The sequence below is a fragment of the Ovis aries genome, chromosome 7, assembly GCF_016772045.2.
Source record: "Ovis aries strain OAR_USU_Benz2616 breed Rambouillet chromosome 7, ARS-UI_Ramb_v3.0, whole genome shotgun sequence".
In the NCBI taxonomy this organism is placed as follows: domain Eukaryota; kingdom Metazoa; phylum Chordata; class Mammalia; order Artiodactyla; family Bovidae; genus Ovis; species Ovis aries.
In genome coordinates, this window is record NC_056060.1 from 35,486,733 (window position 1) to 35,513,669 (window position 26,937).

At 52.5% G+C, this 26,937-nt stretch overlaps 2 protein-coding genes across 2 annotated transcripts in view; both read right to left on the bottom strand.

The window, feature by feature from the left end:
- The window catches only part of SPTBN5 (spectrin beta, non-erythrocytic 5), a 55,521-nt gene extending 33,064 nt beyond the window's left edge, over positions 1 to 22,457 (bottom strand). The window contains exons 1-15 of the mRNA XM_042253022.2: positions 16,946 to 22,457; positions 16,569 to 16,736; positions 15,225 to 15,341; positions 10,960 to 11,117; positions 10,208 to 10,436; positions 8,761 to 9,392; positions 6,908 to 7,046; positions 6,555 to 6,787; positions 6,159 to 6,312; positions 5,874 to 6,074; positions 5,506 to 5,790; positions 4,066 to 4,186; positions 3,258 to 3,379; positions 2,971 to 3,171; positions 2,153 to 2,305 (exon numbers count right to left, since the gene is read on the bottom strand). Of these exons, the coding sequence (XP_042108956.1) occupies positions 2,153 to 2,305; positions 2,971 to 3,171; positions 3,258 to 3,379; positions 4,066 to 4,186; positions 5,506 to 5,790; positions 5,874 to 6,074; positions 6,159 to 6,312; positions 6,555 to 6,787; positions 6,908 to 7,046; positions 8,761 to 9,392; positions 10,208 to 10,436; positions 10,960 to 11,117; positions 15,225 to 15,341; positions 16,569 to 16,736; positions 16,946 to 17,056 (3,024 nt within the window). The 5' untranslated portion in view covers positions 17,057 to 22,457. The remainder of the gene's footprint in view (positions 1 to 2,152; positions 2,306 to 2,970; positions 3,172 to 3,257; positions 3,380 to 4,065; positions 4,187 to 5,505; positions 5,791 to 5,873; positions 6,075 to 6,158; positions 6,313 to 6,554; positions 6,788 to 6,907; positions 7,047 to 8,760; positions 9,393 to 10,207; positions 10,437 to 10,959; positions 11,118 to 15,224; positions 15,342 to 16,568; positions 16,737 to 16,945) is intronic.
- The window catches only part of EHD4 (EH domain containing 4), an 86,104-nt gene continuing 80,838 nt past the window's right edge, over positions 21,672 to 26,937 (bottom strand). Inside the window, exon 6 of the mRNA XM_004010473.5 lies at positions 21,672 to 25,601. Within this exon, the coding sequence (XP_004010522.2) occupies positions 25,065 to 25,601 (537 nt within the window). The 3' untranslated portion in view covers positions 21,672 to 25,064. The remainder of the gene's footprint in view (positions 25,602 to 26,937) is intronic.

Sequence of the window (26,937 nt, forward strand, 5' to 3'; positions counted from 1 at the left end):
TGGAGTGGGGTGCCATTGCCTTCTCCATGTTCCTTATTAGTGTATAGAAATTAAATCTGCAATTACACTCCAGAGAATAAAACATTTAGGAATAAATTTTGGGCTTCCCAGGTGGCGCTAGTGGTAAAGAACCTGCTTGCCAATGTAGGAAACACAAGAGATGTGGATTTGGCCCTTGGGTGGGAAAGATCCCCTGGAGAAGGAAATACTGGATCCCCACTCCAGTATTCTTGCCTGGAGAATCCCATGACAGAGGAGCCTGGTGGGCTACAGTCCATGGGGTTGTAAAGAGTCAGATATGACGGAAGCAACTTAGCACAGCACAAGAATAAATTTAACCAAGGAGGTGAAAGATCTGTTCATTGAAAACTATAAGACATTGATGAAAAAAATCAAAGAAGGCACAAACAAACAGAAAGATATTTTGTGCTTAAGGACTGGAAGACTAAAATTTGTATGGGACAATAAAAGATCTCGAACAAACAAAGCAATCTTGAGAAAGAACAAAGTTGGAGGCATTATGCTCCTTGATTTCAAACTCATTAACAAAGGCATAGTAAATCAAAACAGTATGGTACTGGGATAAAACAGCCTATAGATCAATGGAACAGATAGCCCAGAAACAAACCCATGCATATATGGTCAATTAATTTTATGACCAAGGAGTTATAAAGACTATACATTGGGGAAAGGACAGTCTGTTAAAAAATAGTGTTGGGGAAACTGGGCAGTTGCCTACAAAAGAATGAAACTGGAACACTTTCTAATACTATACATAAAAATAAGCACAAAATGGATTAAAGACTTGAATGTAAGACCTGAAATCATAAAGCTCCTAGAAGAAAACATAGTGGGGTAAGCTCCATGACATTGGTCTGGTAATGATTTTTTTGGGGGATTTGGCACCAAAAGCAAAGTGACAAAAACCAAAATAAACAAGTGGCCAAAAAGCTTCTGCCCAGCAAAGGAAACCATCAACAAAGTGAAAAGGCAACCTATGGTATGGGAGACTGGAAGAAAACATTTGCAAATCATACATCTGATAGAAGGTTAATATCCAAAATGTACAGAGAACGTACACATTTTAATAGCAAAAACCCAAATGATACAATTTTAAAAGGAGCGAACATACAGATGGTCAAGAGTTACATGAAAAGATGCTTATCACCATCCTAAGGGAAATGGAAATTAAAACCACTGAGATATCACCTCATACGTGTTAGAAAGGCTATTATTAAAAAGACAATAAATAAGCTTTGGTGAGGATGTGGAGAAAAGGGAACCCCTGTGCACTTCTTGTGTGAATGTAAATTAGTACAGCCACTATGGAAAACAGTATGGATGTTCCTCAAAAAGTGGAAAATAGGACTACCACGTGATCCAGCCATTCCACTTCTGGGTATTTATCTGAAGAAAATAACACTAACTCCAAAAAACACCTCCATGTTCACTGCAGCATTATTTACAAAAACCAAGGTGTGGGAACAACCGAAGTGTCCATCAGTGGATGAAAGAACAAAGAAAATGCCACACACACACACACACACACACACACACACGTACGCACACACGTGCACACACACATGCACGTGAGCACTGAATATTATTCAGCCCCAAGAAAGAGCTGAAATCTTGCCCTTCAGGATGACACGGATGGGCCTTGACAGCATCATGCTAAGTGAAATAAGTTAGATGGAGAAACACGAATACCATACAATCCTACTTATATATGTGATTAAAAAAAACCCAAGCTCACAGATTCACAGAATGGATTGGTGGTTGCCATAGGGGAGGCATGGGGAGTGGGTGAGATGGGTGAGAGGCACACACTTATAGTCATAAAATGAAGCTTTTGTTACTGTGCATGTATGCTGGTGGATGTTACTAGATTTAAAGGGTGGTCATTTTGCCATATACGACATCTAATTATACCTGAAAAAATACAGTGTTATATGCTAATTATATCTCAATAAAAAAAAAAAATTCAAGGCCAAATCCTCCTCTCCCTCCTCGCAGACAGGCCCACGGCTGACACGGAGCACTGGGGCACAGGAGTGAATATGGGAGGGGCAGGAGGAGTGAGGAGGGGGCAGGACAGGGATCCCCAGAGCAGCAGGGCCAAGCAGGCAAGACCCCCTCAGCAGCAAGGTACCTCATGCTTGAGCTGCATGACTTCCAAGTTGTTGGCCTCAGGCTGCAGCGTTTGCAACAGCGTTGTCTGTTTGGTCAGCCAGGACTGCAGCTCCCCACATGAGCCATAGAAGCCAAACAGGGCCACCGCCTCCTCCAGCTGGGCCCTGCGGCGCTGAGAGGCCAGCCCAGAGGCTGGGGTGAGGGCCAGCGCCTGCCATGCGGCGCTGAGAGCAGGTCCCCCATCACCTCCCAACCCGCAGAGGCCAAGGCCAGGCCCAGAAACAGTCCCTGTCCCACTGCTGGGCCCTCCACCCTCTGGCAGAGGGCCCGGCAGAGCGTGCTCGTTTCTCCTATCCTACTCACACCCTTCGCTCTTGGGTACAATCTGCGCTTCTCCCTGGGTCTGGCCCTGCTACCCGCCCCTCCCTTTGTAGGCTCTCCTCTAACTGCTCCCAGGCCTCCCCGCTGTGCTCCAGGCACCCTGGTCCTCCTCCTCCACTGGGCCTCTTTCCTGCCTTTGCCCAGGTCCTGCTCAGAACACTCTTCCCCACCATCTCCCCCTGCCATGCTCCTGACTCACCTGCTCTCAGCTTCTCGTTAAGTCTCCGCCTAAACGTCCATCCCGCAGAGATGCCTCCCCTGGTTCCCCGCCCTCACCTGGCCTCCCGTCGTGCTCCCGTTGCACCCAAATCCGGCTAATGACTTGTTTCACACCTTCTCTGCCCTGACCCAAGCTCCTCGAGGGCAGGGAACGCGTCCTGTCACTGCTCTGTCCCTGGGCTCACAGCCCAGGATCCAGACTAAGGGAGTGAATGTTCCATGAACAAGGACTGTTACCTCTGCCTGGGCCCGCAGGCCCTCATAGTCCTGGCTCAAGCGGTCTTGCGTCTGGAGGATGGTGTTGGGGTCAAAGCCAGGGTCAGGCTCATCTGGGAGGGCCATCTTCTGGGTGCCCCATGGACCAGAGTGGCAGAAAACCTCAAGCCAGGCCCCCGGGTTTCTCTGGCATATCTTCGGAGAGCTCAGGGCAGACACCACCTGTGCCCACAGGACAGAGGTCAGCATGTCTGAAAGGGCTCCCAGCAAGGAGCAGAAGGCTTGGCAGGGTGGGCCAGCAGCTGTACCTGAGCTTCCTGTCCCATGATGTGCCTGAGGGGCACTGTGGCCTGGCAGCCCCCTGGGGCGTCGGGGTCCATCTGGCGTGGGGGCTGCTGGGCCTCTCCCAGGAGCTGGGTGAAGCGTGTGCCTGTGGGAACACAGGTTCTCAGGGCCGCACCGGCCCTGTGCCTCTTCTTGAGCCAGGAGCTGGCCAGTGGGGATGGTGGGGGGGATTATTCATGACTCAGCCCTGTGCCAGGAGCCCTGCAGGCCAGAGGAGGATGAGGGCCAGAGCTTCCTGAGCTCCTGAAGGCCTTACGCCCACAGACCTAGGACACTTCCCAGGACTGTGCATGGATAAGCAGAATGTGCGGTGTGTGAAATGAATACTGTGGGGGCCCAGGGGGTGGAAGACGGCCAGAACAGGCTGGGGCTGTTGGGAAAGATTTCAAGGGCAAGGTGAGCCTGGTGAGCATTTGCAGAGGGGGAGGGAAAGTGGCTCTGGTGGCAGGAGCTGGGGCATAGAGGGGTCACGGGGAGCCCAGGCTGGCCTTCCAGATGGGGGATCTCTGTCCCTCTGTGTCTCTGGCCCCGGGCAGGGGTCAGACATTGCAGCAGCAGCAGCCGGGCTGGCCACTCAGAGGCTGAGGAAAAGGAAGAGGCACAGAGAAAGACTGGAAAGGGAGGGGAACAAAGGAAGACTCAGAATTTCAGGCAGTTTCATATCTTTCCTCCTCTCCTTAACTTCTTCCCTTCAGTCTTTGGATGCCCCCGAGAGCCACACAGATTGCTGATGCTCTGTTAAGGTGCCCATGTGGGGTCTTGGCCTTATACCTCTGTAGATGGAGCTTGTCTTGACCTGAGGGCTGCCCCGCAGTGCTAAAATCTGGGTTCCATCCTGAGGTCTCCTGGTGACATCTCCATCAGTTCTGCTCCAGCCTTCTGGGGGCTCCCTCTGTATGGAGGAGGGAAGGCTCTGCTTAGCTGCCAAAGTGACTCCCCACACACAGGAGAGGGGGCATCTCTGTACCTCCCTACCACCACTGGGCAAAGCAAGGGTCTGAAATGCCAGAGATTAGAACTAAGCCTTCTATCAATGCCAGGGCTGGCTGGGCAGTAGAGGCCAGAAAAGAAGGATAAGGCGCCTCCCATCATTCATTTAAACAACTTGGACTGGAGAAGGCGGCCACATAGTACAGAAGGAAAGCAATACCAAAAGCAGCATGTGTCCATATAACGCAAGCGCCAGGAGTTACACATTACAGCCACACAGGGAGGGAGAGGGCTAGGGCTGTCTCAGCCCTGGACAGGAGCTGGGCAACCGCCCCAGCAGCTGTGAGGGCAATAACTTGGCCTCTATGAACCTTGGTTACCTCATGTGTAAAGAGAGGGGGCTGGACCAGACTACTGTTAACACGTTGTGGTTCTATTTTCAAAAATTGTTGATTATACAGTCCAGGGAATAAATGCAAAGGAAAAGAGATAGCTCAACCTCAGCTAAGTTAGAACCACAGAACTTTCAGACCTGGTAGTCTGGTCTTGGTGATCAGTACCGACTATGCCACCAGGCCCCCTTCCAAGACACGAGGACCTGTGCTGCTGGTCTGCAGGCACCCAGGACATGGAGCTTCCTCGGCATGAGGGTGTGTGCATGCTAAGTCGCTTCAGTCGTGGGATGAGGGCAGACGGACCAAATGTGAGTGTAGGACCTGAGGGCTGTGATTTACACATCCTGAGCCACATGTACAGCTTCTTGAAAGAAACTGCGTACCCTCAGAGACCTGAACCATCCTGCCCAACATGTAGGTATGTGGTTTTTTTTTTTCCTTTTTTAAACTGGAGGCTCAATAAACTGAGGGAGGGGATTCAGAAAGCAGTCTGGGGTAGTGATTTGGCCACCCAAAGCCTAAAAAGGCCTAGTCAGGAGAGAGAGCCAAATAGGGCTGAAGGGTGAAAGGACACCTTAGGCCCGGTGGTCAAAGAAAAGGGACATTGCTGGAGGAAACTGGTCAATGCCTGGGAACTTGTGGGCGAAGTGAGCAATGCCTAACCACCCTCTGATGTCCTCCAACCATGGGCAGACAGTACTCTACTAACTCTGGGCTAGGGCAGCAGGGGAGATGCTGCTGAGGAGTGGGCACCTCCAACCCCAAGGGAAGGCACGTCAGGGGCCACAAAGGCCATCTCATTTCCACCCGCTGTGTGGTCAAGGGCGTAATGTGCATTTGGGGTCGGGGGCCCACGGGTTTGGGTCCCTGTCCTGTCTCTACGTACCAGGAGTGCTGCCTGGGCTGTGGCCACCTGTGCCTGTTCGTCTAATCGACGCAGCTCGGTCCCAAAGGTGCGCACAGAGCGTTCCAGACGCAGGTGTTGCCGCAGTAGGGCCTCGGTGGCTACCTGGTCCTGTCCAAAGGACGCACTCTCCAGTGCAGACCGTTGGTCCTGTCCAAAGGACGCACTCTCCAGTGCAGACCGCTGGTCCTGTCCAAAGGACGCACTCTCCAGTGCAGACCGCTGCTCCTGAAGCCATGAGTCTGCCTCTGCCACGTCCGTGAAGTACTGTGAGGAGGAGGGTAGGCTGGGCACACATGCGCTGACCCTGCACTCCCTGCCCGGCCAGCTAGCTCCCACGGCCCTGCTACCTGCTGGACGAACAGGGCTGCCTGCAGCCTCATGCCCTGCTCATCCATCCGGGCCCAGAGCCGCTGCCACATGCTCTGCACCGCCTCAGCCCGCTCCCAGGGATCCTGCTGCGTCGGGGGCCCGCAGGCTCCCAGGTTGCGTCCCCTCTGCACGAGATCAGCACACACGGCCTGGTGGCGATGGAGCTCGGCTTGCAGGGCCTGGAGGAGCACAGAGGAAGCTGGGTGAGGGAAGGGATGGATGGCAAGGAGAGGGGAAGAGGCAGGATGCAAGGTAGAGGGCACCTTGTGTTTCTGCAGGGCCGCTGCGATCTGGCTGAGATCCGGGCCCAGAGATGCATCCTCTACCAGCTGTCCATGCTCCCTCAACCAGGCTTCCTCCTCCTCACAGCTGTGCAGGAGCTCTGCCTGCTGCAGCGTCTGCTCCAGCAAAGCCCGCCTGAGGGACAGCAAGGGCCACAGAGGGGATCAGGCAGTGATGGGGCTCGGGGAGGGGTTCCCCACCAGGCCCAGACACCTCCCCTTAGACAGGAGCTCTCCTGTCCCTGGATCACTCAACAGAGGAGACCAGGGTCAGGCTAGAGGAAGTCACCAGGCAGCACTGTTTAAACCTGGGCAGGAGGTAATCTGGATTACAGAAAAGTTTGTGGAGAGGGTAGAGGAGTTTGGGTGGGCTCTTACCTGGACCTGGCAAGAGACGTGAGGCTCTGGGAGAGCTGGGCCAGCGCCCTGGCCTTGGCCTGCAGCACCTCCACAGCAGTGCCCGTGGAAGAGTCCAGCTTCATCGTCTGGTGGCCCAGATGGCTCACGTGGGCTCCAAGGGCTGAGATCTGGGCCTCCAGCAGGTCATGCCTCTGCAGCAGCCTCTCTACCTCTGTCAGCTTCTGCCCACAGGCCATGGAGCTGACCAGCACCTGGCCAGGGACAGATGAGTGGTCATTAACGTCCCAGTGACCCAGTGCTGGGTCCCCGTGAGTGCCAGGACTGGTGCACGCTGCTATGTTCCCCCGGGGGTCCACTGGTCCAGGGCCCACCTGCAGCTCGTTGAGCTGGTCGGAGGCAGTCTCCACCTCCTGCAGCAGGCTCAGCACAGCCTGCATGCCCGCTATCTGCTTCCTCTGCCCTTGGAGCCGCTGGAGGAGCCGCTCCCAGCGCTGGGTGATCTCCAGCTGCCTGGGGGATGTGAGAATAAGGGTGGTGTCCATTGGGCCGTGGCAGGGAAGCTTGGGGTCCACAGTTGGTGGTGGGGGGCTTGTCTGTACTGGAGGAACCTGAGTACTGTGGCTGGGGCTGTGAGCATCCCAATCTGGAGTGGTAGGGGCAGTGTCCCTGCCTTTTAGAAACAGGCGGAAAAACTGGAAGGAGAGTCTGGGAGGTTCAGGCCTCCTCTGACCCCCAAGCCTTCCTTCCAGTCCTCATCTCAGGTGACTGCAACTCCATCCTTCCCAGTGCCCTGGCCAGGAACTGGATGACTCACTTTCTCACATCTCACTTCTCATCCATTTGCAAATTCCCTTGGACTCAAAATAAATGCAGAACCCCTCCATTTGTCATCGCCTCCACTTCTCTATCATTCTAAGTGACCACTGCAGTGGCTTCCTGACTGCCTCTGCTTCTGCCCTTGTCCTTTCAGTCTACTCCTGTCACGGCAGCCAGAATGATCGCTGTAAAATAAAAGGTAGATCATGTCACTCCTGCTCAAGTCCTGCCGTGACTTCCTATCTTCTTCTGAGTAAAAATCAAGTCTTTACCGTGTCCTGCAGGGTCCAGCAGGATCTCTGCCACCACCCCTGGCCTCCATACCTCCCTGACCTCAACTACAACTTGTTTACTTGGCTCCCACATTATTTTTCAAACGTGCCAGGCAGGTGCCCCTTTGGGACACTGCCCTAGTATATAGTCCGTCATCATATCTGTATGGTTTCTCGCTTCCTTCTCATCTTTCAGTTCAGTTGCTCAGTTGTGTCCGACTGTGAGACCCCACGGACCACGGCACGCCAGGCCTCCCTGTCTATCACCAACTCCCGGAGTTCACCCAAGCTCATGTCCATTGAGTGGGTGGTCTTTGTTCAAAAGTAAACCTCCTCTGACCACTCAGTATAACTCCCTCTGCCCACCTTGGCACCTCATATGCCCCTATTCTGCTTTATTATCTTTTAAAATCCCTGTCTCACAGACTATATATGTTTCTGTTTTCCTTAGTAGTATGCAAGCTCTATGAGGGGAGGGATTTTTATTTGCCCTCTTCACTGCTAAATCTCCAACACCTAGAATAGTACTTAGGACATAACAGACACTCAATAAATGCTTAATTTTAGTGAATAAATCAATAAGAGGCTATCTGGAAAGAATAGTGCTTTACCAAAGGGATCAATTACAGAGGCTGGAATTTTAGGCATCAGTGGGAGCTAGATCTTTTTATTTATTTATTTATGCTGCGCCACGCATCTTGCGAGATCTTAGTTCTCTGACAAGGGATCGAATCTGGGCTCTGACAGTAAAAGTACCAAGTCCTAAATACTGGACTGCCAGGGACTTCCCTGGTGGCTCAGAAGGTAAAGCGTCTGTCTGCAACGTGGGAGACCTGGGTTCGATCCTTGGGGCGGGTAGATCCCCTGGAGAAGCACTATTGCCTGGAAAATCCTATGCACAGAGGAGCCTGGTAGGCTACAGTCCATGGGGTCCCAAAGAGTTGGACATGACTGAGCGACTTCACTTTCACTTTCTTTCCCTTTAGGGAATTCCCAAGAGATAGATCTTTTAAAAGGGAGCCCCAACCCCATAAATCACCCCCATCTCTGTGACCAGGAGCGGGCATCTGCAAAGAGAAGGGCATGGTAGGAAGGGCTTAGCATGTTTTGAAGACTGTCCCATGCCCGGGACTCACCTGCTGGCTACCTCTGTCCCACCATGGTAGCGCTCCTGCTGGAGGATGTCCGCAATCTCAGCCAGGGCCTGGAAGCGCCCCTCCTGGGGCAGGATACTGGCCTCCAGCATGCTCAGCCTCTGGGCGGCTGCTTCCACCATGGCCGGGCTGGCCGGCGGGGCTGCGGCCCGGGCCAGCACCTGCTCCGTGTCTGTTAGGAAGCTCTCCCGGAGGGCTGCCTTACGCTGGAAACGCCGGGCCAGGGTTTCCAACCGCTCTAGCTGTAGGAGCCTCTGCTGCAGGGCCCGGCTCCGTGAGGCCTCTGCCCGCTCCAGGCTTGTCCAGCACCGGGACAGCTCTGCAGGGCCCAGGCCCTCGGGTGGCAAGAAGGGCCTGCGGTTCTGGGCTCGGAGGACTGTCTGCAGCCGAAAGAGCAGGGCTTCCGTGGCCCCTCGCTGCTGCAGTCTCGGTGGCTTCTCCTGGGTGCGGAAGGAGGTAAAGGCCACCAGTAGCTGGCGCATGGCCGGCAGGTTGTCTGGGAAATCCCGCGCCTCCAGCTGCACCTGCTTCTCTGCAATCCAGCACAGCAGGTCAGCCACCAGCTCCTCATACTGGGTCTGCAGCACCTCTGACTCCCACAGCTGAAGCAGGATCTGGTGGAGGGCATGGGAAGGGCTCAGATCAGCACCTGGGGGGCACACCCTGGCTTCCAGGTCCTGGAGGCCTTCCCCTTTCGGGTGCTGAGTGCCAGCCAGGCTTGCCTAGGCGCACAGTAGCTCCTGCTCTCAGGTGAAGATACGCTGAAGTGGGGGTGCTCCCAGCCCCCCGAGAAGCAGGTCTGCTTCCATTCCACACTCAGACCTGGGAGCGGGCTCCCGTCCTGCCTTCCTCCATCTTATTTTACCCCGTTTGGCCTCAACACTGGAGGTGCTCTTCTTTCCCTCCCCTGAGGCCCCCACACCCCTAAGGCAACTCAGAGACTTTGGCCTGGATCACCTCCCCCACTCCCAGCTGAGACACCAACCCTGAGAATAGCCCTCCCAGGCCTCAGCCTCTGCCATCGTGCCCAGAGGGTAAGAAAGCCCCCCAGAAACATGGACTCGGCCCAGCAGAGCTGCCCCGTGCTTGTCCTTGCAGAGTCCAGCTCTCTGTGCCTTTTAATCCCCTTAGGAGCTTAACAACCTAAGAGCCGAGAGGGAGTGGGAGGGGCAGGGAGAGTGCTGCTCACCGGCTTCCCTGAATGCCAGGAAGTCTGCTTATGCTCCCTGAGCACTCCCAGCAGCCCTCTGTTACCCAGAATCAATCGTGTGTTACCCAGGCATCATCATTCCCATTTTACAGATGAAGCACCGTAAGGTTAGATGATGTGGCCGAGGTCACACAGGGAGGAAAGGGCACAGGGTGTGCTGACTCCGGAGCCCATGTTCGCCCCGCCTCTCCTCAAGGCCATCTTCCCTCTGTCCCCAACCTTCGCGAGTCTCCTCTGCACGGTCTGCTCCTGGTGCAGGCGGGAGAAGTGGTGGTAGTAGAGGGAGACGTAGGTCATTATGGAGCGCTCGTCGGGCTGTAGGGCTGCCACGTCCTCTGGATCCAGCAGCTGCGCAATGCCCAGCTCCTGCTCAGCCACATGGAAAGCACAGCGGAGGTTGTGCAGCGGGCGGTCGGGACGCAGGGAGCTGTAGTCAAGCAGGTCTGGCCTAGGCAGAGAGCAGGCAGAGCTCTTCACCAGAGTCAGGGACTGCTCAGCTTTATGTGGACTTGTTAAGAGGGTCATTCCCACCTTGCTGGGCACTAGCTTCCCCCTGATGATGATCTAAGGCCCTGGTTGAAGGAATAGGACTGGGAGAGGGGAGGGTTAATTTTGCTTGGGGCTCAGCCTCCTGGGTAGCGGGGGGAAGATCCAAAAGGGACAGGTCCCCCCAGAGAGGGGACTGAAAAGAGAATCAGGGACACAGAGAGTAGAGGAAGGCAGGGGTCAAAGGCAAACCTGGCTAGTTCTATGGAAGAGGGGAGGGGTATCACAGACCAGGAGCTCAGGGTCAGTGTCTCTACCTCTGTGCCCAGTGTAAGGGGCCAGAAGGATATGGGATAATGGGGTGGGTTGAGGACCCAAGTCCTGGAGCAGTTAGCTCAGCGGGTGGAAGGCCTCTGAGAAGGAAGCAGAGGCCTGCCTCAGGCCAGCCAGGGCTGGAGGTGCTGGGTCCCCTCCCACATGCCCACCTGTGGGCATGGATGAGGGCACTGAAGCCAAGCCCGTCACTCCAGCTGCGGGAGAAGTCCGTGATGTTGATGTTGGCATAGCTGGCAGTCTTCCGCTGGCACCAGACCAGCAGAGCTTCCTTGGCAGACAGGAGGGCTGCGCTGACCCCAAACTCCTCCTGGAAGGACAGGACAGTGGTCACCATTCAGGGATGGGGTGGGAGGCGGGTAGGCTGCAGAGGCCACAGGTCGTTGTGAGAGGCAGGCTGGGCAAAGTGCAATCCTGCTCCCCCACCTGGAGGCGGTGTGGACGGCCTGTCCTTCAGAGCGTCTGACTGTGCTTACTGTTACTTGTGCTGGGCAAGGATTGGGGGTGCGAGAGAAAGATTGTCCTTACAAAGAAGTTGGGCAGTCTGAAAGTTGTCACCTCTGAGCAGCTGGTTTTGAGTCACAATTGGTGACAACAGCAGTGGTAGCTCCCATTTCTCTCGGCCTTCCTTCCTTTTAAAATATTTACTTATTTGGCTGCACCAGGTCTCAGCTGTGGCACTTGAGATCTTCAGTTATAGCATGTGAACCCTTAGTTGCATCATATAGGATCTAGTTCCCTGACTGGGGATCGAACCCATGACCCTGCATTGGGAGGGCAGAGTCCTAGCCACTGGACCACTAGAGAAATCCCTGTCCAGCCTTTCGGCTGGGCCGGGCACTGTGCTTAACCAACCCTAGGCCACACGGAATTGGGTTTGGGCTTCATTAGACCGACTCCAGGTCACCATGGGCTTTCTGCCAGCCAGGCACCAGGCCTGCACACGTGGCTCTCCACCCAGCACAGCCCCCAGAAGTAGGCACTGTTAGTACTTACATTCTAAGGAAGCACAGCATGTGCAATAAGAGGGGTCAGGAAACTGCCTGGGGTTCCCCGGCTATTAGGGGAGGGTCTCTCTTGACCTAGAAATCTCTGACATGCAGAGCCCATCTGTCTGCCTCACAAGGCCTCCCTCACACAAGGGCTTCTTCAGACCGGGGAATGACCACCTACAGCTGGTTTCTGTCTCCTTGATCATCTCTCTCATTCTGCTGCTTTTGGTTTCTGCACATTTCCCCTCACCTCCCGCCACCCATCCCATCCCTCTTTTATTCAGTGCTTCTTTCCCGCCTCCTTCCGGGCTCCACTTCTTTCCCTGCCTTCTGTTCCTTGTCCCTGTCCTGCCCTTGGTGGTCCTCCCCTTCCATCCACCCTCTGCCTTGCCCCTCACACCCTGGAGTCCCCGTCTCCTTTTTCTCTCTCCTTTTCTCTCTTCTTCATCACTCAGCTAGAGCCAGACATCCTGGAATGTGAAGTCAAGTGGGCCTTAGAAAGCATCACTGCAAACAAAGCTAGTGGAGGTGATGGAATTTCAGTTAAGCTCTTTCAAATCCTGAAAGATGATGCTGTAAAAATGCCACATTCAATATGTCAGCAAATTTGGAAAACTCCACAGTGGCTGCAGGACTGGAAAAGGTCAGTTTTCATTCCAATCCCAAAGAAAGGCAATGTCAAGGAATGCTCCAACTACCGCACAATTGCACTCATCTCACATGCTAGTAATGCTCAAAATTCTCTAAGCCAGGCTTCAGCAATACGTGAACCATGAACTTCCTGATGTTCAAGCTTGTTTTAGAAAAGGCAGAGGAACCAGAGATCAAATTGCCAACATCCGCTGGATCATGGAAAAAGCAAGAGAGTTCCAGAAAAACATCTATTTCTGCTTGATTGACTATGCCAAAGCCTTTGACTGTGTGGATCACAATAAACTGTGGAAAATTCTGAAAGAGATGGGAATACCAGATCACCTGACCTGCCTCTTGAGAAGCCTGTATACAGGTCAGGAAGCAATTGTTAGAACTGGACATGGAACAACAGACTAGTTCCAAGTTGGGAAAGCAGTACGTCAAGGCTGTATATTGTCACCCTGCTTATTTAACTTCTATGCAGAGTACATCATGAGAAATGCTGGGCTGGAAGAAACACAAGCTGGAATCAAGATTGCTGGGAGAAATATCAATAACCTCAGATATGCAGATGACACCACCCTTATGGCAGAAAGTGAAGAAGAACTAAAGAGCCTCTTGATGAAAGTGAAAGAGGAGAGTAAAAAGTTGGAGTAAAGCTCAACATTCAGAAAACTAAGATCATGGCATCCAGTCCCGTCACTTCATGACAAATAGATGTGGAAACAGTGGACACACTGGCAGACTTTACTTTTTTGGGCTCCAAAATCACTGCAGATGGTGATTGCAGCCATGAAATTAAAAGATGTTTACTCCTTGGAAGGAAAGTTATGACCAATCTAGACAGCATATTAAAAAGCAGAGACATTACTTTGTCAACAAAGGTCCATCTAGTCAAGGCTATGGTTTTTCCAGTGGTCATGTATGAATGTGAGAGTTGGACTATTAAGAAAGCTGAGGGCCAAAGAATTGATGCTTTTGAACTGTGGTGTTGGAGAAGACTCTTGAGAGTCCCTTGGACTGCAAAGAGATCCAACCAGTCCATCCTAAAGGAGATCTGTCCTGGATGTTCATTGGAAGGACTAATGCTGAAGCTGAAGCCCCAGTACTTTGGCCACCTGATGCAGAGAGCTGACTCATTTGAAAAGACCCTGATGCTGGGAAAGATTGAGAACAGGAGGAGAAGGGAACGACAGAGGATGAGATAGTTGGATGGCATCACCGACTCAATGGACATGAGTCCAGGTAAACTCCGGGAGTTGGTTGTGGACAGGGAGGCCTGGCATGCTGCAGTTCATGGGGTTGCAAAGAGTTGGACACAACTGAGTGACTGAACTGAACTCCCTTCTTCCAATCCTTCCACCAATTTGTTTATAAACTCAGAATGTCTTGGGAGATTGGGGTTGACATATATATGCTCCTATGTATAAAACAGATAACTAATGAGAACCTACTGTGCAGCACAAGAACTCTACTCACTGCTCCGTGGTGACCTAAATGGGAAGGAAATCCAAAAAAGGGGATATATGTATACTTATAGCTGCTTCACTGTACAGCGTAAAATAATACAACCTTGTAAAGCAACTATACTCCAAAAAAAAAAACCCCAAAACTCAGAATATCAAAGCACAGCAGGTTATACTCCCTTCCCCGTCCTCTGGGCCTGGGAGCTTGGATAGCAGGGACTAGTACGCAGCAGCACAAGGGAGGGGTGGGGAAGGAGTTCAGGGCCTGGATTGGGCTCTACCAGAGCCAGGCCAGCCCAGAAACCCTGAGCAGCTGGGTTAGGCTGGCAGACGTGAGCCAGGAATGATTCTAGGGGTGAGCATGTATGGGCATGGGGTTAGCCTGGTCCCAGACACATCTGAGTTTCGCAGGGAGAAGGGCCTGAGCTGGCTGCAGACGAGAGAGCCAGCTGGCCAGTTGGTGGCCAGTCAGGGGACAATGTAGACCTGCTGCCCCCAAGGGAAGGGGTGGCAGGGGCACTTGGAACTGGCTTAGTGGGGTGGGGAGGGGAGCGTGGCTTCCTGGAAGGGCTTGAGGTCAGTTAGAAGTTGATCCATCCACTTATTCACCACATGGGTGCTAGGCCCTGGGGATGCAGGCAGGCAAGGCCCCTGCTTTCCTGGGGGTCACAATCCCATCATGGGTGTCAAGGGTCCTCCTGGATTTGAGCCAAATCTGTGGCTTCTTTTCTTTAAAATTTCATGCTCCAAGTTGGCTTTCCTAACCTACTGGGATTGAGTTTTAGGTGGGGTTTTGGAACCCATAAAACTATGAACATTTGTATAAGGACCTTTATGTGTTCACTCTTCTGGACCCAGTTGTGGAAAATCAGAGAGAGAATGGAGGAAGATGAGGAACCATCTCTTTGGTTTTCAGGATCCTGAGGATTTGGAAACCTTCAGAGCTCGGCTTCCTCTGAATGTTCTGTTTCTCCCAACAGTACATTAGAGGGTAATGAACGTTACAGGGTTTCAATGGCAAGTAGAAAACAATAAATTAGCAGTGAAAGGCGGGTGGTGGGCAGGCACCTTGGCCCCCCTTCACTAGTAAATGACTTGTCCCAGACCCAACCTGAAGCCCATAAATCTATGAACAGTTCTTACTTCCGCACATGACAACCTCTCTGACACTCTGAATCCTTCGCCTGCGACTGAAGAGTGAATAGTAGTTGTGCGGATGCAGAGGGTCCGCTGTGGGCATCCAAACGGTCAGGTGGAACTGCTCTGTCCCCAGGGCCCTGAGGGGAGGCCAGGGCTGGGCAGCTGGGCACGGGGGCTGAGACATACCCTGTCCAGGCAGATGTGGGAAATCTGGAAACGCAGAATGATGACCCAGATGAGTCCCAGGATGAGCGTCTGGTCTCCATCCACGATGTTCTCTGGCCCGATGAGGGGTATTGGCACCTGTGGGCATATTTTTCTGACCTCAGCCACAAAGCCCGTGTACTAGAGAAGACTCATAGTAACCAAAGGGTTGGCTGCTGGACGGGAGGGGTTCTGTCTGTCCTGACCCAGGAGATCCCCAGGGGAGAAGCTGGCAGGCCCAAGGCCAGGCAAGCTCAGGCTTTCCAAGCAATAGTGGAGACAAGGCTGTCACCTTCCTAGGCTATATATCTGTGACACATTATGACTTTGAGCTTGAAGGGTGCTGAGTAGCTTCTGACAAGCGCTACAGGGCTTGCACCTTCCTGAGGTTCTGGAGAGGAGGTGATAGGCTCACAGGCCATTGGCCCTGGGACCAAGTAGTGTAGGCTGGCATTGCGTGGCTGGCAGCTTTCTGTTCTTCCACGAGTCTAGGGACCACGGTGCTCCATCCCTTGCTCTGGCTTCTCACCTCCCTGGCCTCCCTCCAGCATGCTAGGCTCCCAAGGGGCTGCCTGTGATCCACATCCCAGGACTCAGGCTCAGCCCAGCCAGTTTCAGCTGTAACTTCACATCCTCCAGACTCAGCTACCTCATGCTTCAGTATCTGAAGCCAGGAGCCCCCAGGCCCCCCAATTCCTGCTTCTCAATATAAATGACCCCTGCACAGCCCCTTGACATGGGCCATGAGGATCCCTGTTTCTGGAGCTCTCTTCTCCTTTTAGAGATGACTTCTCTGGGGCTGTCCCTTCCTCTCAGGATCCCTCCTGTTTGTGGAGGCCCCTCCCGGCTGTCTAGTCCAGCTTCTCCCAGGCAGCCCTACACCACCTCCCTTCCCTGCCTGGCTCAGTAGTGTCTGAGGCTCTTCCCGTGTCTGACCCTCACATCTAAGATCTGCTGACCAGCTGCTCATGGGCCTTGCCTGAAAAATATTTTCCTCCTTTATGAAAAGAGAAGGTTAAGAGTGTACTGAATCTTTCAACTTAGACTCCACAATCTCTCATTGTAGGCAAAGGCAGATTGCATTCCCGCCCACTGGGGACAATGGTTGTTCCAGCTCCAGCCGGGTGGGTGCTCTCTAAGCCGGGAGAACTGTGCAAAGCAGGGCTTTGCTTCCTGGACTCTGTATCCCAGCTGCTCCTCCTGGATTCCGGCTCTAGACCCTCCGTTCGGCCCTGTGGCCAGCCCAGGAAAGATGATCCGTTCATCCGGCCTGTCCCCACCGCCCACCCCAGCACCAAGGCCAGGAGCCCTCTCCCCAGGGCCCACCTTGGCCCTGAGGAAGGCCAGAGCTCGGCTGCTGTTCTCCAGAAAATGGACACGCATGCGGCCCCGGTTGGGGGGTGGCAGGGCCTCCCCTGAGATGAGCTCCAGCAGCCGCAGCAGGTGGGTGCCATCAGCCAGCTCTGTGCATAGGTTGTGGATCTCGATGCCCACCTGGGAGGGGATGAGGAACAGGCACAGGGTCAGCCCAGCCTCTCTTGTCTGCTCCATCCCAGGACCAGGGCAGTGAAACCTAGAGCCCCAGCCTGGAGGAAGGATCACTGGCCTTAGCCAGCGGAGCTCACTGTTGGCCCCCTGGGTCCACCTGCCAGGGAGCCGGGGCACAGTGGAGGCAGCTGTGGGGCGGGCCCAGCTGCACTCACCCGGCCACGCTGGAAGATACTGTTGATCCACTTGGTGAAGGTCTTCTCCTGCACCTGCATGTGCCGTGCCTGCAGCTTGCGGATGTGGCCCATCTCGTATGCAGAGTCCATGGCGGGGCTGGACCGGGAGAGCCAGCCCGGGGTCTGCGGCTGGACTCCCGCTTCAGGGGCCCTGTAGCACCAAGGAACTGCTGGGGGTTGTGGGGCTCACTGGCCAGCAAGCCTGGAGCCCTTTGGGGATGAGGGGCCACTGGATATTTCCTTAAGCTGGAGACACTGCGGGCCTGGAAGCTGGGGGAGGAAGGTGGATTCTGATGACTCCCTGGGACAGGGGACCCCCTCCTTGCCAGACTGCCCCAAGTGTGGTGGGTGGGGGCAGCTTGGGATCTGGCCAGGTAAGGTCTTGGGCTCCTGGTTGGTGCCCTGAACTTCAGTGGCCCACCTGCTTTTCCAGATTCTTCTTCTAGAGCTCCTGCTGCCAGAGGTTTCCCCTGCCACTGCATTCTGCTGCTGCTGCTCGGGATGAATAGGGCAGGTGGAAGGAAAAAAGAAATTGCTCACCTTGTTGATGTCCAGGCCCTGAGAGGAGACCTGGCTGGATGGTCGGAGATGGCGGATAGCAGGGGCTGGGTGGGGAGGGAGAGACATCAAGAGAGGCTGAGGCTGAGGCTGAGGCTGAGGCTGGGGTAGTGCCACGGCCCTCCTCTTGGGCCAGCGAGGCAGGGGTGACGGCACACAGCCGGCATTGTCCTCCCACCTGCCACAGGGCGTGGCCTGGGCCCAGAGGGGGTGGCTCAAGAATGCTCCAGATCGATGCTCCAGGGTCTCCTCCTTCATCATCTCCCTGGGGCTAAGGCCTTCAGTATCGGGTGGAGTCCTGGTGTCCAAGACACAAGAGGCCAACGGGCTGGTCTCGAGTTGGCTTCGGGTGGGAGTTCCATGAGGGCGCTGCAGTCTGGGCTCAAGAGCCTCTGATCAGAGCTTCTGCACCCACACCCCAGGCTGAGGCTGCCCTTCTGCACTCCAGCAGGGCCTCTCTGTGAGCACTTGCAGGGCCGGAGATGGGAGTGAGCCTGTGGGGCCACAGCCCTCACACCCTTGACTCAGCACAGACCACAGAGAAGCGCTGGATCAGGGCTGGGCTTCCCAGGCTTGATGGAAACACACCCAACCCAGACCAGGGCTGCATGACGGGGTCCCTTCCACCTGGGGGCCACTTTCTAAAGGAGGCTCCCCCTGAAAAGGGGTAACCCACACCTGCAGAGCCTGCCTGTGGGAATGAAAGAATCTCCTCCAGAGTCAGAGACACGGTGCTCACTCTTTGGGGCCCCAGCACCTGTGCTCCCTGGGCTCTGGCTGGGCCCAAGGCTCGGGGAGCCAGCCAGCCCCTCTGCAACCCTCCACCTCCTGCTGCAACTGTGGACTGCACGGCACAAGCAGAGCAAGTTCTAATTCAGGTGGCTTCACAGGACTGTCTGCTTACAGTCATGGGGCTGGGCTGTGTATCTAGATTCATCCACCCTGAAGCCCAGCCACCATCCTGAGGGAGGCATCCCTCACAGTCCAGGCCAGTGAGAGGGGCAGTGGACACAGCCTGCCCTTCAGAGCTGCATGGGATCCATTATACCTGAACCTCGGCCTGTGGCTGGGAGTCAGGGGCATGCTGCCCTTGGGTGGGGTTGGGGGCAGGTTCCCTGTATCCAAGAGGAGCCTCGTTCCTTGTTGTCCTCCCCCTGGGAGGTCCCTCTTACCATTGAGTGGCTTCCCAGCACTTGGGATGAACCTGAGCTTCCTCGTTGCCCACAGCCCTAGGTCCAGGCAGGCACCAGCAGATGTCACTGCTGTGCCCCACCAGTAGGCACTCCACAGGGCACCCCCACCCGATTACTCCCACTGCCCCTGCAGGTCCCCATCACTGTCCCCAGCTCAGCACCCTGTCTCCACATCAGCCTATGCCCAGCCCACCATGCCTTCACAGAGCAAGACTCCCCATTGCCAGATGGGGACCAGAGCTTCCTGCTCACATCTGAGCATCAGTTCTTCTCTCAGCTTTGAATGTCCCTTCTGCACCCCAGCTTCCACAGTCTCATATCAGCCCCAGTTAAAAACTTTTCCTATGGCCAACAAACCCATGAAAAGATGCTCAGCATTGCTCATTATTCAGTTCAGCTCAGTTCAGTCGCTCAGTCGTGTCCGTCCGATTCTTTGCGACCCCATGAATCACAGCACACCAGGCCTCCTTGTCCATCACCAACTCCCGGAGTTCACTTAGACTCATGTCCATAGAGTCGGTGATGCCATCCAGCCATCTCATCCTCTGTCGTCCCCTTCTCCTCCTGCCCCCAATCCCTCCCAGCATCAGAGTCTTTTCCAATGAGTCAACTCTACATGAGGTGGCCAAAGTACTGGAGTTTCAGCTTTAGCATCATTCCTTCCAAAGAAATCCCAGGGCTGATCTCCTTCAGAATGGACTGGTTGGATCTTCTTGCAGTCCAAGGGACTCTCAAGCATCTTCTCCAATGAGGAATCACCTCCACACCTTTCAGAATGGCCATCGTTTAAAAAATCTACAAACAATAAATGCTGGAGAGGATATGGAGAAAAGGGAACCCTCTTGCACTGTTGGTGGGAATGTAAATGGACACAGCCACTATAGAGAACAGTATGGAGAGTCCTTAAAAATCTAGGAATAGAACTACCATATGATCCAACAATCCCACTCCTGGGCATACACTCTGAGAAAATCACAAGTGAGAGACGCAGGTACTCCAATGTTTGTTGCGGCACTTTCTACAATAGCAAGGACATGGAAGGAACCTAGACGCCCACTGACAGATGAATGGATACAGAAGTTGTAGTACATATATACAATATTACTCAGCTATAAAAAGAATGCATCTGAGTCTAATGAGGTAGATGAACTTAGAGTCTGTTATACAAAGTGAAGTCAGAGAAAAAACAAACATTATATATTAATGCATGCATATGGAATCTAGAAAGATGGCACTGATGAACCTATTTGCAGGGCAGCAAGGGAGATGCAGACACAGAGAACAGACTTGCAGACACAGTAGGGGAAGGAGAGAGTGGGACGAATTGAGACAATAGCATAGAAACACATACATTACCATGTGTAAAACAGAGAGCAAGTGAGAATTTGCTGTGTAAAACAGGGAGCTCAACCTAGAGGGGTGGGATGGGGTGGGAGATGGGACGGGTTTCAGGATGGAGACATGTACACCTGTGACTGATTTGGGTGGATGTGTGGCAAGGGCCAACATGATACTGTAGAGCAATTTTCCTCCAATAATTGTATTTTTTCTATATTTTTCAATATTGTACAATTATAATTTTTGATATTAAAAAGAAATCCTTTCCTTCTAGGAAGTCCCCCTCTATAATTTTGTTTCATCTCCCATCAAGAGCCTTGGCCCAGGCATCCCATGTGATGTGAGCACCAGAGGACAGGATGGAGCCGCATGGCCCTTTGTACACAGATCTCAACAGAGATGGTTGTATTTGAGGTTGTTGGGTAGGTTGCTAGGAAACTGCTCTTCTTTTTCCCCAAGTTCAACTGTAATAAAGCTACTGCACATGATACCAGGACCAGCTTCTCTTGGGCTGTGACTGACTACAGCCCCTGGTCAGAATCTTGTTGGTTAGTACAGATTTGGAATGTTTGTGTTGCAAGTAACTGAAGTTTCAAGTCAAATGCGTTCACACAATATAAATGTAACATACTGGTCCATGTAACTGGAAAGTCTGGCAGGAGGAGGACTTTAGGTGAAGTTTGATCCAGCAGCTCAAATGATGCCACCAGAGATTTGGATTTCCTTTGCCTTTCTCAATGCCCCCTTCATCTTCATGCTCCATGGGGTAGTTGCTGCCAGCCTAAATCCTCCAGCACCACTGGGCTCTTCTCTCAAAGCTATTTATGTTGTACCAATAGGCTCACTTCTTTGAACTGCACGGTTCAGAAGAGAGAGAACATCTTCCTGAGAGTTGGAATAGAAGTCTGAGGGACCTCTCATAATCACATGTCAATTTCTGAACCATTTCTGTGACCAGGTGGATGAAATACTCTAATTGGCTCAGTCAACCAGGATCCATCCTGGAAAGAAGTAGGATCTATCTCCCCAAACTTCACTGTTCAGTTTGACGGTGGGGAAGTAGAGTGGCCTGCAAAAGGAAATCCAGTCTGGATCACTAAAAGGGTAGGTGGAAGCCAGTGTGAAAGCTGCAGAAGTCTACTATGGGTGCTTGGCACCTGCTAGGCATGGCAAGAGGCAGGAGCAGTGCCAGCCAGCCAGGGGTTGTACCCTAGCACTACGGTACCCTCAGGTGCCCGGCCAGCCTCAGTGCTAGAGAAGCCATCTCCTGAGTGCTCAGTGATGCCCCGTCCCCAGCCTCAGAAGAGTCTCCTCGACGGTCCCTTCCAGTCTTGGCTTCCAGTCACTCTTGGTCGGTGCATAAACCCCCTTCAGTGCCTGCTTCCAGACTTGGCCTCTGCCCACATCAGATGGAGCTGCTTTCCTGCTGAAGAAGCCCCCATCTCCCACCTAGAGAACATGCAGGAAGAGACAAGGGTCACAGGGATGGTGTGCCAAGGGGCACGCCCATCCCTTAACTCCTCTGCTGTGTTTCAGAATGGTTCCAAGGGATGCCTGCTTTATTCCCAAGACAACTGGCACACAGTCACTGAAAAACCAGAGCCAATGGGGAAAAGTGACTTTTTTCAGAAGTTTATTGATAAGTAGACTGTCTTTTTTTGACATTTTGAAACAAGATTACAAAAAAAAAAATAGAAGCATTGTGTATTAATAGCATTTTTTGGCTAATTAACATGTCGCCTGGTACACTCAAATTCGGCCCATGTTTATCTGGAAAAAAACTCAGTGGTTGTCTGTCCTAAGAAAGTTACTCTTCTGCCACATTCCATGGAGGAAATAAACAGTGCCTCTTTAAACGCTTTGCTTATCTCCAAGGCAATCTGTCCATGGCATTGCTCTGGGCATCAGGAAAGGGCAGAGCTGCAAAGTGGAAAGGTCCCGGTGGTGGCTGTTAAGCCATGACTCTGGTGGTTAAACCCCATCCTACCTGGTGGACTCCAGTACAAGACATTCCCAGTGTTTTACAGGGGCGGCTACTGAGACCCAGTGGACACAGTGAAGGGCCACGGTTGGAGCAGTCAGGCCAGGCCACGGTTGGAGCAGTCAGGCCAGGCTCTGCTGAGGCCTTTCCTGTGGGTCTGTAAGTGGGGTGGGGGTTGGAGGAGAGCGCAAGGCATTTGGCTTCTTCTCACATGCGGACCCACCTGGACACCAGTCCCATGATATGGAATAAGAATCCAACTCCTTAAGGCCCACCGCTCTATGGGAGGAGCCACAGCCCCCAATCCAGGTGTTACTGTTGCACGATGACAAGTGTTCCAGAGAAGCCAGTTCAGCCCCAGCGAAGCAAAAGCCAACTGAATGCACGGCCCTCCCCACGAAGAGTGGCCCCACCCCAGGCCATCCAAGCATGCAGTGAGGACGCAGGACGCCAAGCAGGCTGGACATCAGCATGTGGCCTCAGAGCTGTACTCTGTGATCATGAGCTGTACACAAAACAGACTTGAGATTCTTAGGTTTTCTTCTGTGGAGTCATGGACAGCATGGAGAGTCTGAGAGTTCTAGAGTTCAGTTGCTTCCAACCCCCAGCCATCCATAAGTGCTCTAGGGAGGGCGTTCTTAGACAGCCAGGTGGTACAGGGAGGACAACACAGTCGGCCAAGGTGTCCAGATCCTGAGGGCTCTGTGCTACCAGCCCTGCTGCACACGGTCAGGGGGTAACAGGTGTTTTGGATCCAGACTCAAGGAACTCTGTGCAGGTCCTGAGGAGATAAGGGTCCTCACTTGGCTGCCATTCCTAATAGTTTCCAGTGTTTTTCTTTCCAATCAACTTTTCACGATGGGTGACTTCAGGTTTTAAAAGAAGATATTAACAAAAATGGACATGCAAATTCCTTTTTCTTCATTTTTTTTCTCAGCATTTAGCTGACAGATAATCTGCCAAGGTCATGGGGTGGTGGGGTGGGGATCACCCATGAGATGTTTCTATCCTCATAGCATCAGAAACCTCCTCTCCAGCTCCTCTAAAACAATATTCCTCTATGTCAGTATATAGACAAAATCTACATATACACACATTAATAAGTGTTAAAAATATATACTCACGGGACATATGTGTATATATTTATCTTTACATGACAGCTGAACATAGCAAGATCAATCTGAGTGGAAATCAGCTAACTCTGGCATCTCCAAACCTCTGGACAAATGAACTCTCTCTCCTTCTCTCTCAATCTTGTCCTTTGCTGGAATCAACTATGCTTACATGCCTGGGTGGTCCTCAGGTGTTTGCAGAACCATCCGCTCAGATTACAGTACTGGAATTACAAATGTCTCTTTTCTATGTGTCTAATTAGTTTAAAAGTGCTCATTAAGACTAAATCCATGTTATGTATTTACTTCTCTTAAAGCTAAATTATTTAGAAAGTAAGCTAGGGAGCATGAGGGCTGGCAACTGGGTTAATGTTTCTCTAAAATAAATGTCTTTAAATCTGCAGTTCTGCCCTTGATAACATCAGGGGGGGGAAAAATGTGGTTTTGGGAAGACTTGGGTGGGACTGTTTGGATTTCCTTCATTTTTGGTTCCAGGCTATGTGGCCATCACAATAGTGATGAAATACCATCTCTCTTTTACTGCATAAGTAATGGTGATGGAAAGCCACCTGCATCCCGCATCTGGAGCCCACATAGAGGCTGATCTCCACTGGTCACAGGCGTTTGGGTGAGTGGTCCAGAGAGATTCACACAGGGGCCCTGGGAGAGAGAACACTCAGGAGCTGATGTATAGCTAAGTGCCCAAACCCTGCCTCATGGGGCATCCGTGGTATGAACCACACAGATTCTGAAGAATAGGCTTTATATGAGAGATTCCCTCTTGTTTCTGCATAAAGGCCTTTATCTTTTATACAGAAACTGTATTTAAAAAACTGGACATGATAAAAATGCCCATTTTCTTGTTATAAAAATAGTTTCTAACACTAGTAGACCGACCTCTTCCACCTGATAGCCCGTGAGGGTGGGCAGGCCCCTCATTCCCTTTGCGTCCACAGGGCCAGGACAGTGCATGCACCAAGCCATGTTTTTGCTGAATTTAAATCCTGCCATCAACCAAGGAGCCTTGGAGACATGGGACCACGCTAACTGAGGACTGGGGAAAGCCACCTCTTTTCTTCCTCTAGTTTAAATGATAATCTTTGCTACAAACTATTGGACAGACAAGTAAAGCTCATCTTCAGATTTCAACGTGACTAGAATACTAGAAATCTCGCCAGTGGTTAGTAAAGGTTGTGAGTTCCAAACTCCTAACCAAATACAACTTTGCTGGGAAGGCTTTGGGTTTGGGGGAGCCCTGGGAAGGCTGGCCAGTGGATGCTGTGGGGGACACTCCCTGTGGCCTGGCTGCCTGTGCCGTGGGCCAGCAGAGGGACGGGAACATGCAGACAAGGTGTGTCCTCCCCTCTAAGCCAGAGCAGCCCTCTTCTCTTTGGTAGATAGTTTGGAGAGAACAGAAACCTCTGCTATTGTTTTTTTGTTTTTTGTGTTTTTTTCACTCTAAATAAAGCAGGGAACAAAATAAATAAGCTGGTCTTTGCTGCCTCCCGTTGTTCTCTGAGGGAGAGCTGGGCTCATAACAACGAACAGTCCAGTGGAGCTTAGCAGTGCCCCTGGCTCACTCCCTGTGGTTCCTGGGATTCCATATCCGAGTTTCTCCAGGCTTCCAAGGACTTCCTGGAAGCCTTCCTGGAATCTCCCTTTGTTCTCGACCCTTCAAACTTCATATCCATCCCCTCTCCCCAATATTTTAATAGAAACTCAGGGAATTTTAAGGTAAAAGGACCTGATCTAGGGTCCAATGTCTGCTCTTCCCATTCTACAGATGGGGAAACTGAGGCACAGGGCAGGCAGTGAATCACCCAGGGTCACTCAGTGAGCTGGTGACAGGGTGGGCCTCAGGCCCAGGCTGCCCTGATTCCCGCCCCACACTGCCTTCCCTGTGTGTGGTCTGCCCCTTAGTCGGCCTTGGACAAGGACTTCCTGTGGGAGGGCGGCACGAGATGGGGGGGCAGGCTGCTGGGCAGCTCGTAGCCACTGAGCTTGATCTTTATGAGGTGCTTGGCCAGCGCGAACTCCTCCTCGTCCAGCATGCCATCACCGTCACAGTCAGCCAGCTTCCAGATCTTGCCTAGGACGCTGTTGGGCAGCTTGGAAGTCACCATCTCCTTCTTGGCGTTGATGCCTGATATCTTTCCGTTGATGGGTGACAGGGTGTAGAAGAGCTCGTCGTAGACGGGCTTGTCTTTGGCCACGACCCACTCCTCCTCATCGGCACCCTCCTTGGCGCCCTCCCCGTAGCCCTGGTTGAAGGGGCTCTCGGCCGTGCCGTCGAAGGCGCCACCCTGCACGAGCGGCGGGGGCATGCTCATCTCCTCCTGGCTAATGAGGTTCATCAGTGACGAGATCTTGTTGGTCAGCATGTTGTCCACGGCCTCAATCAGCTTGGGCTTCAGCGAGTGGAACTTGGTGAAGTCGTAGTTCTCAAGCTTTTCCTGGAAAAGGAGAAACCACAGACTTGGTTAAAGCCCTCCTGCAGGAAGCAAACAAGGAGAGGGGTGGCTGGAGGGGACAAATGATCCCTTAAACGCGGAAGCCCATACACGGGGCTGTCCAGAGCTCTCTCTTTGGTATGGTTCCCATATCTGAACTCACCAGGTGTGGCTTTTGGAACAAGAGGCAAGATACACGGGATGCAATGTTTTCCTGGAGTAGCTGACCGAGGTTAGTAACAGCATGAGGGACAGTGAACCCCTAGGACTTTGAGACAAAATCCCTTCACCTTGCCTTTTTTATTTTTAAGCACTCTGGAGATCTAGTAGTTTAGCTTTTAAAGAATTTTACGTACCTTACATACTTCAGCTGATCTTTACAACAATGCTGAGAGTTAGGAAGGGCAGGTATTAGTAAGCTACAGAGAGCACAAAGGGTGTACTGGCAGAGTCAAGACCAGAGCCCAGGCCTCCTGCCACTCGGCTAGCTTCTTAGTGCTGTAATGTGAAGCTGTGATAGAGCTGTCCGTAGAACCTATTTAAGTAAAAGTGATTACTGAAAGATTATGGTGACCAGTTAAAAAATAGTTTACAGTACAAATACGTAAAAGTTGAAACTGCTAAGAGAGAGAGGAGGAGGGATGACAGGTGTTAGTCACCTTTTAGTCATGTCCAGCGCTTTGCGACCCCATGGACTGTATAGCCTGCCAGGATCCTCTATCCATGAAATTCTCCAGGCACGAATATTGGAGTGGGTTTCCATTCCCTTCTCCAGGGGATCTTCCTGACCCAGGGATTGAACCTGGGTCTCCTGCATTGCAGGCAGGTTCTTTACCATCTGAGCCACCAGGGATGGGAAGGGCAAGTAAAAATGCAGCCAACAGAGCCGAGAGGTATTAGTGGGATGAGGGTTAGTCTCAGCTCCATCTCCCGGGAGAGCTGGGTGGAGCAGATAGAGCACAGCGTCTGGAGATGGCCCTAGCGGACGTGGCAGTTACCTGGCCAGGATGGGAACCGACTATAGATGCCACAGAGGTTCTGTGGATGGCTTTGTAGAAATAGTCCTTCCTGCTTTGGTTCTCCTTGGTTACTCACCTTCCTTCCATCCATCCATCCATCCATTCATCCATCTAATTCAACATTTACTGACCATCTGTTACATGCCAGGCCCTGTTCAGGAATGTAAATATGAAAAGCCACAGGCTCTGCCTTCAGGGAACTCATATTTCAAAAAGGGGTTGACTTAGTTTACAGTGAAACAATGATAACATAAAATAGAATAAAGTCATTAACAAAGGGAAAAGACAAGAAAGTGAAAGAGGGAAGGAACCATCACATC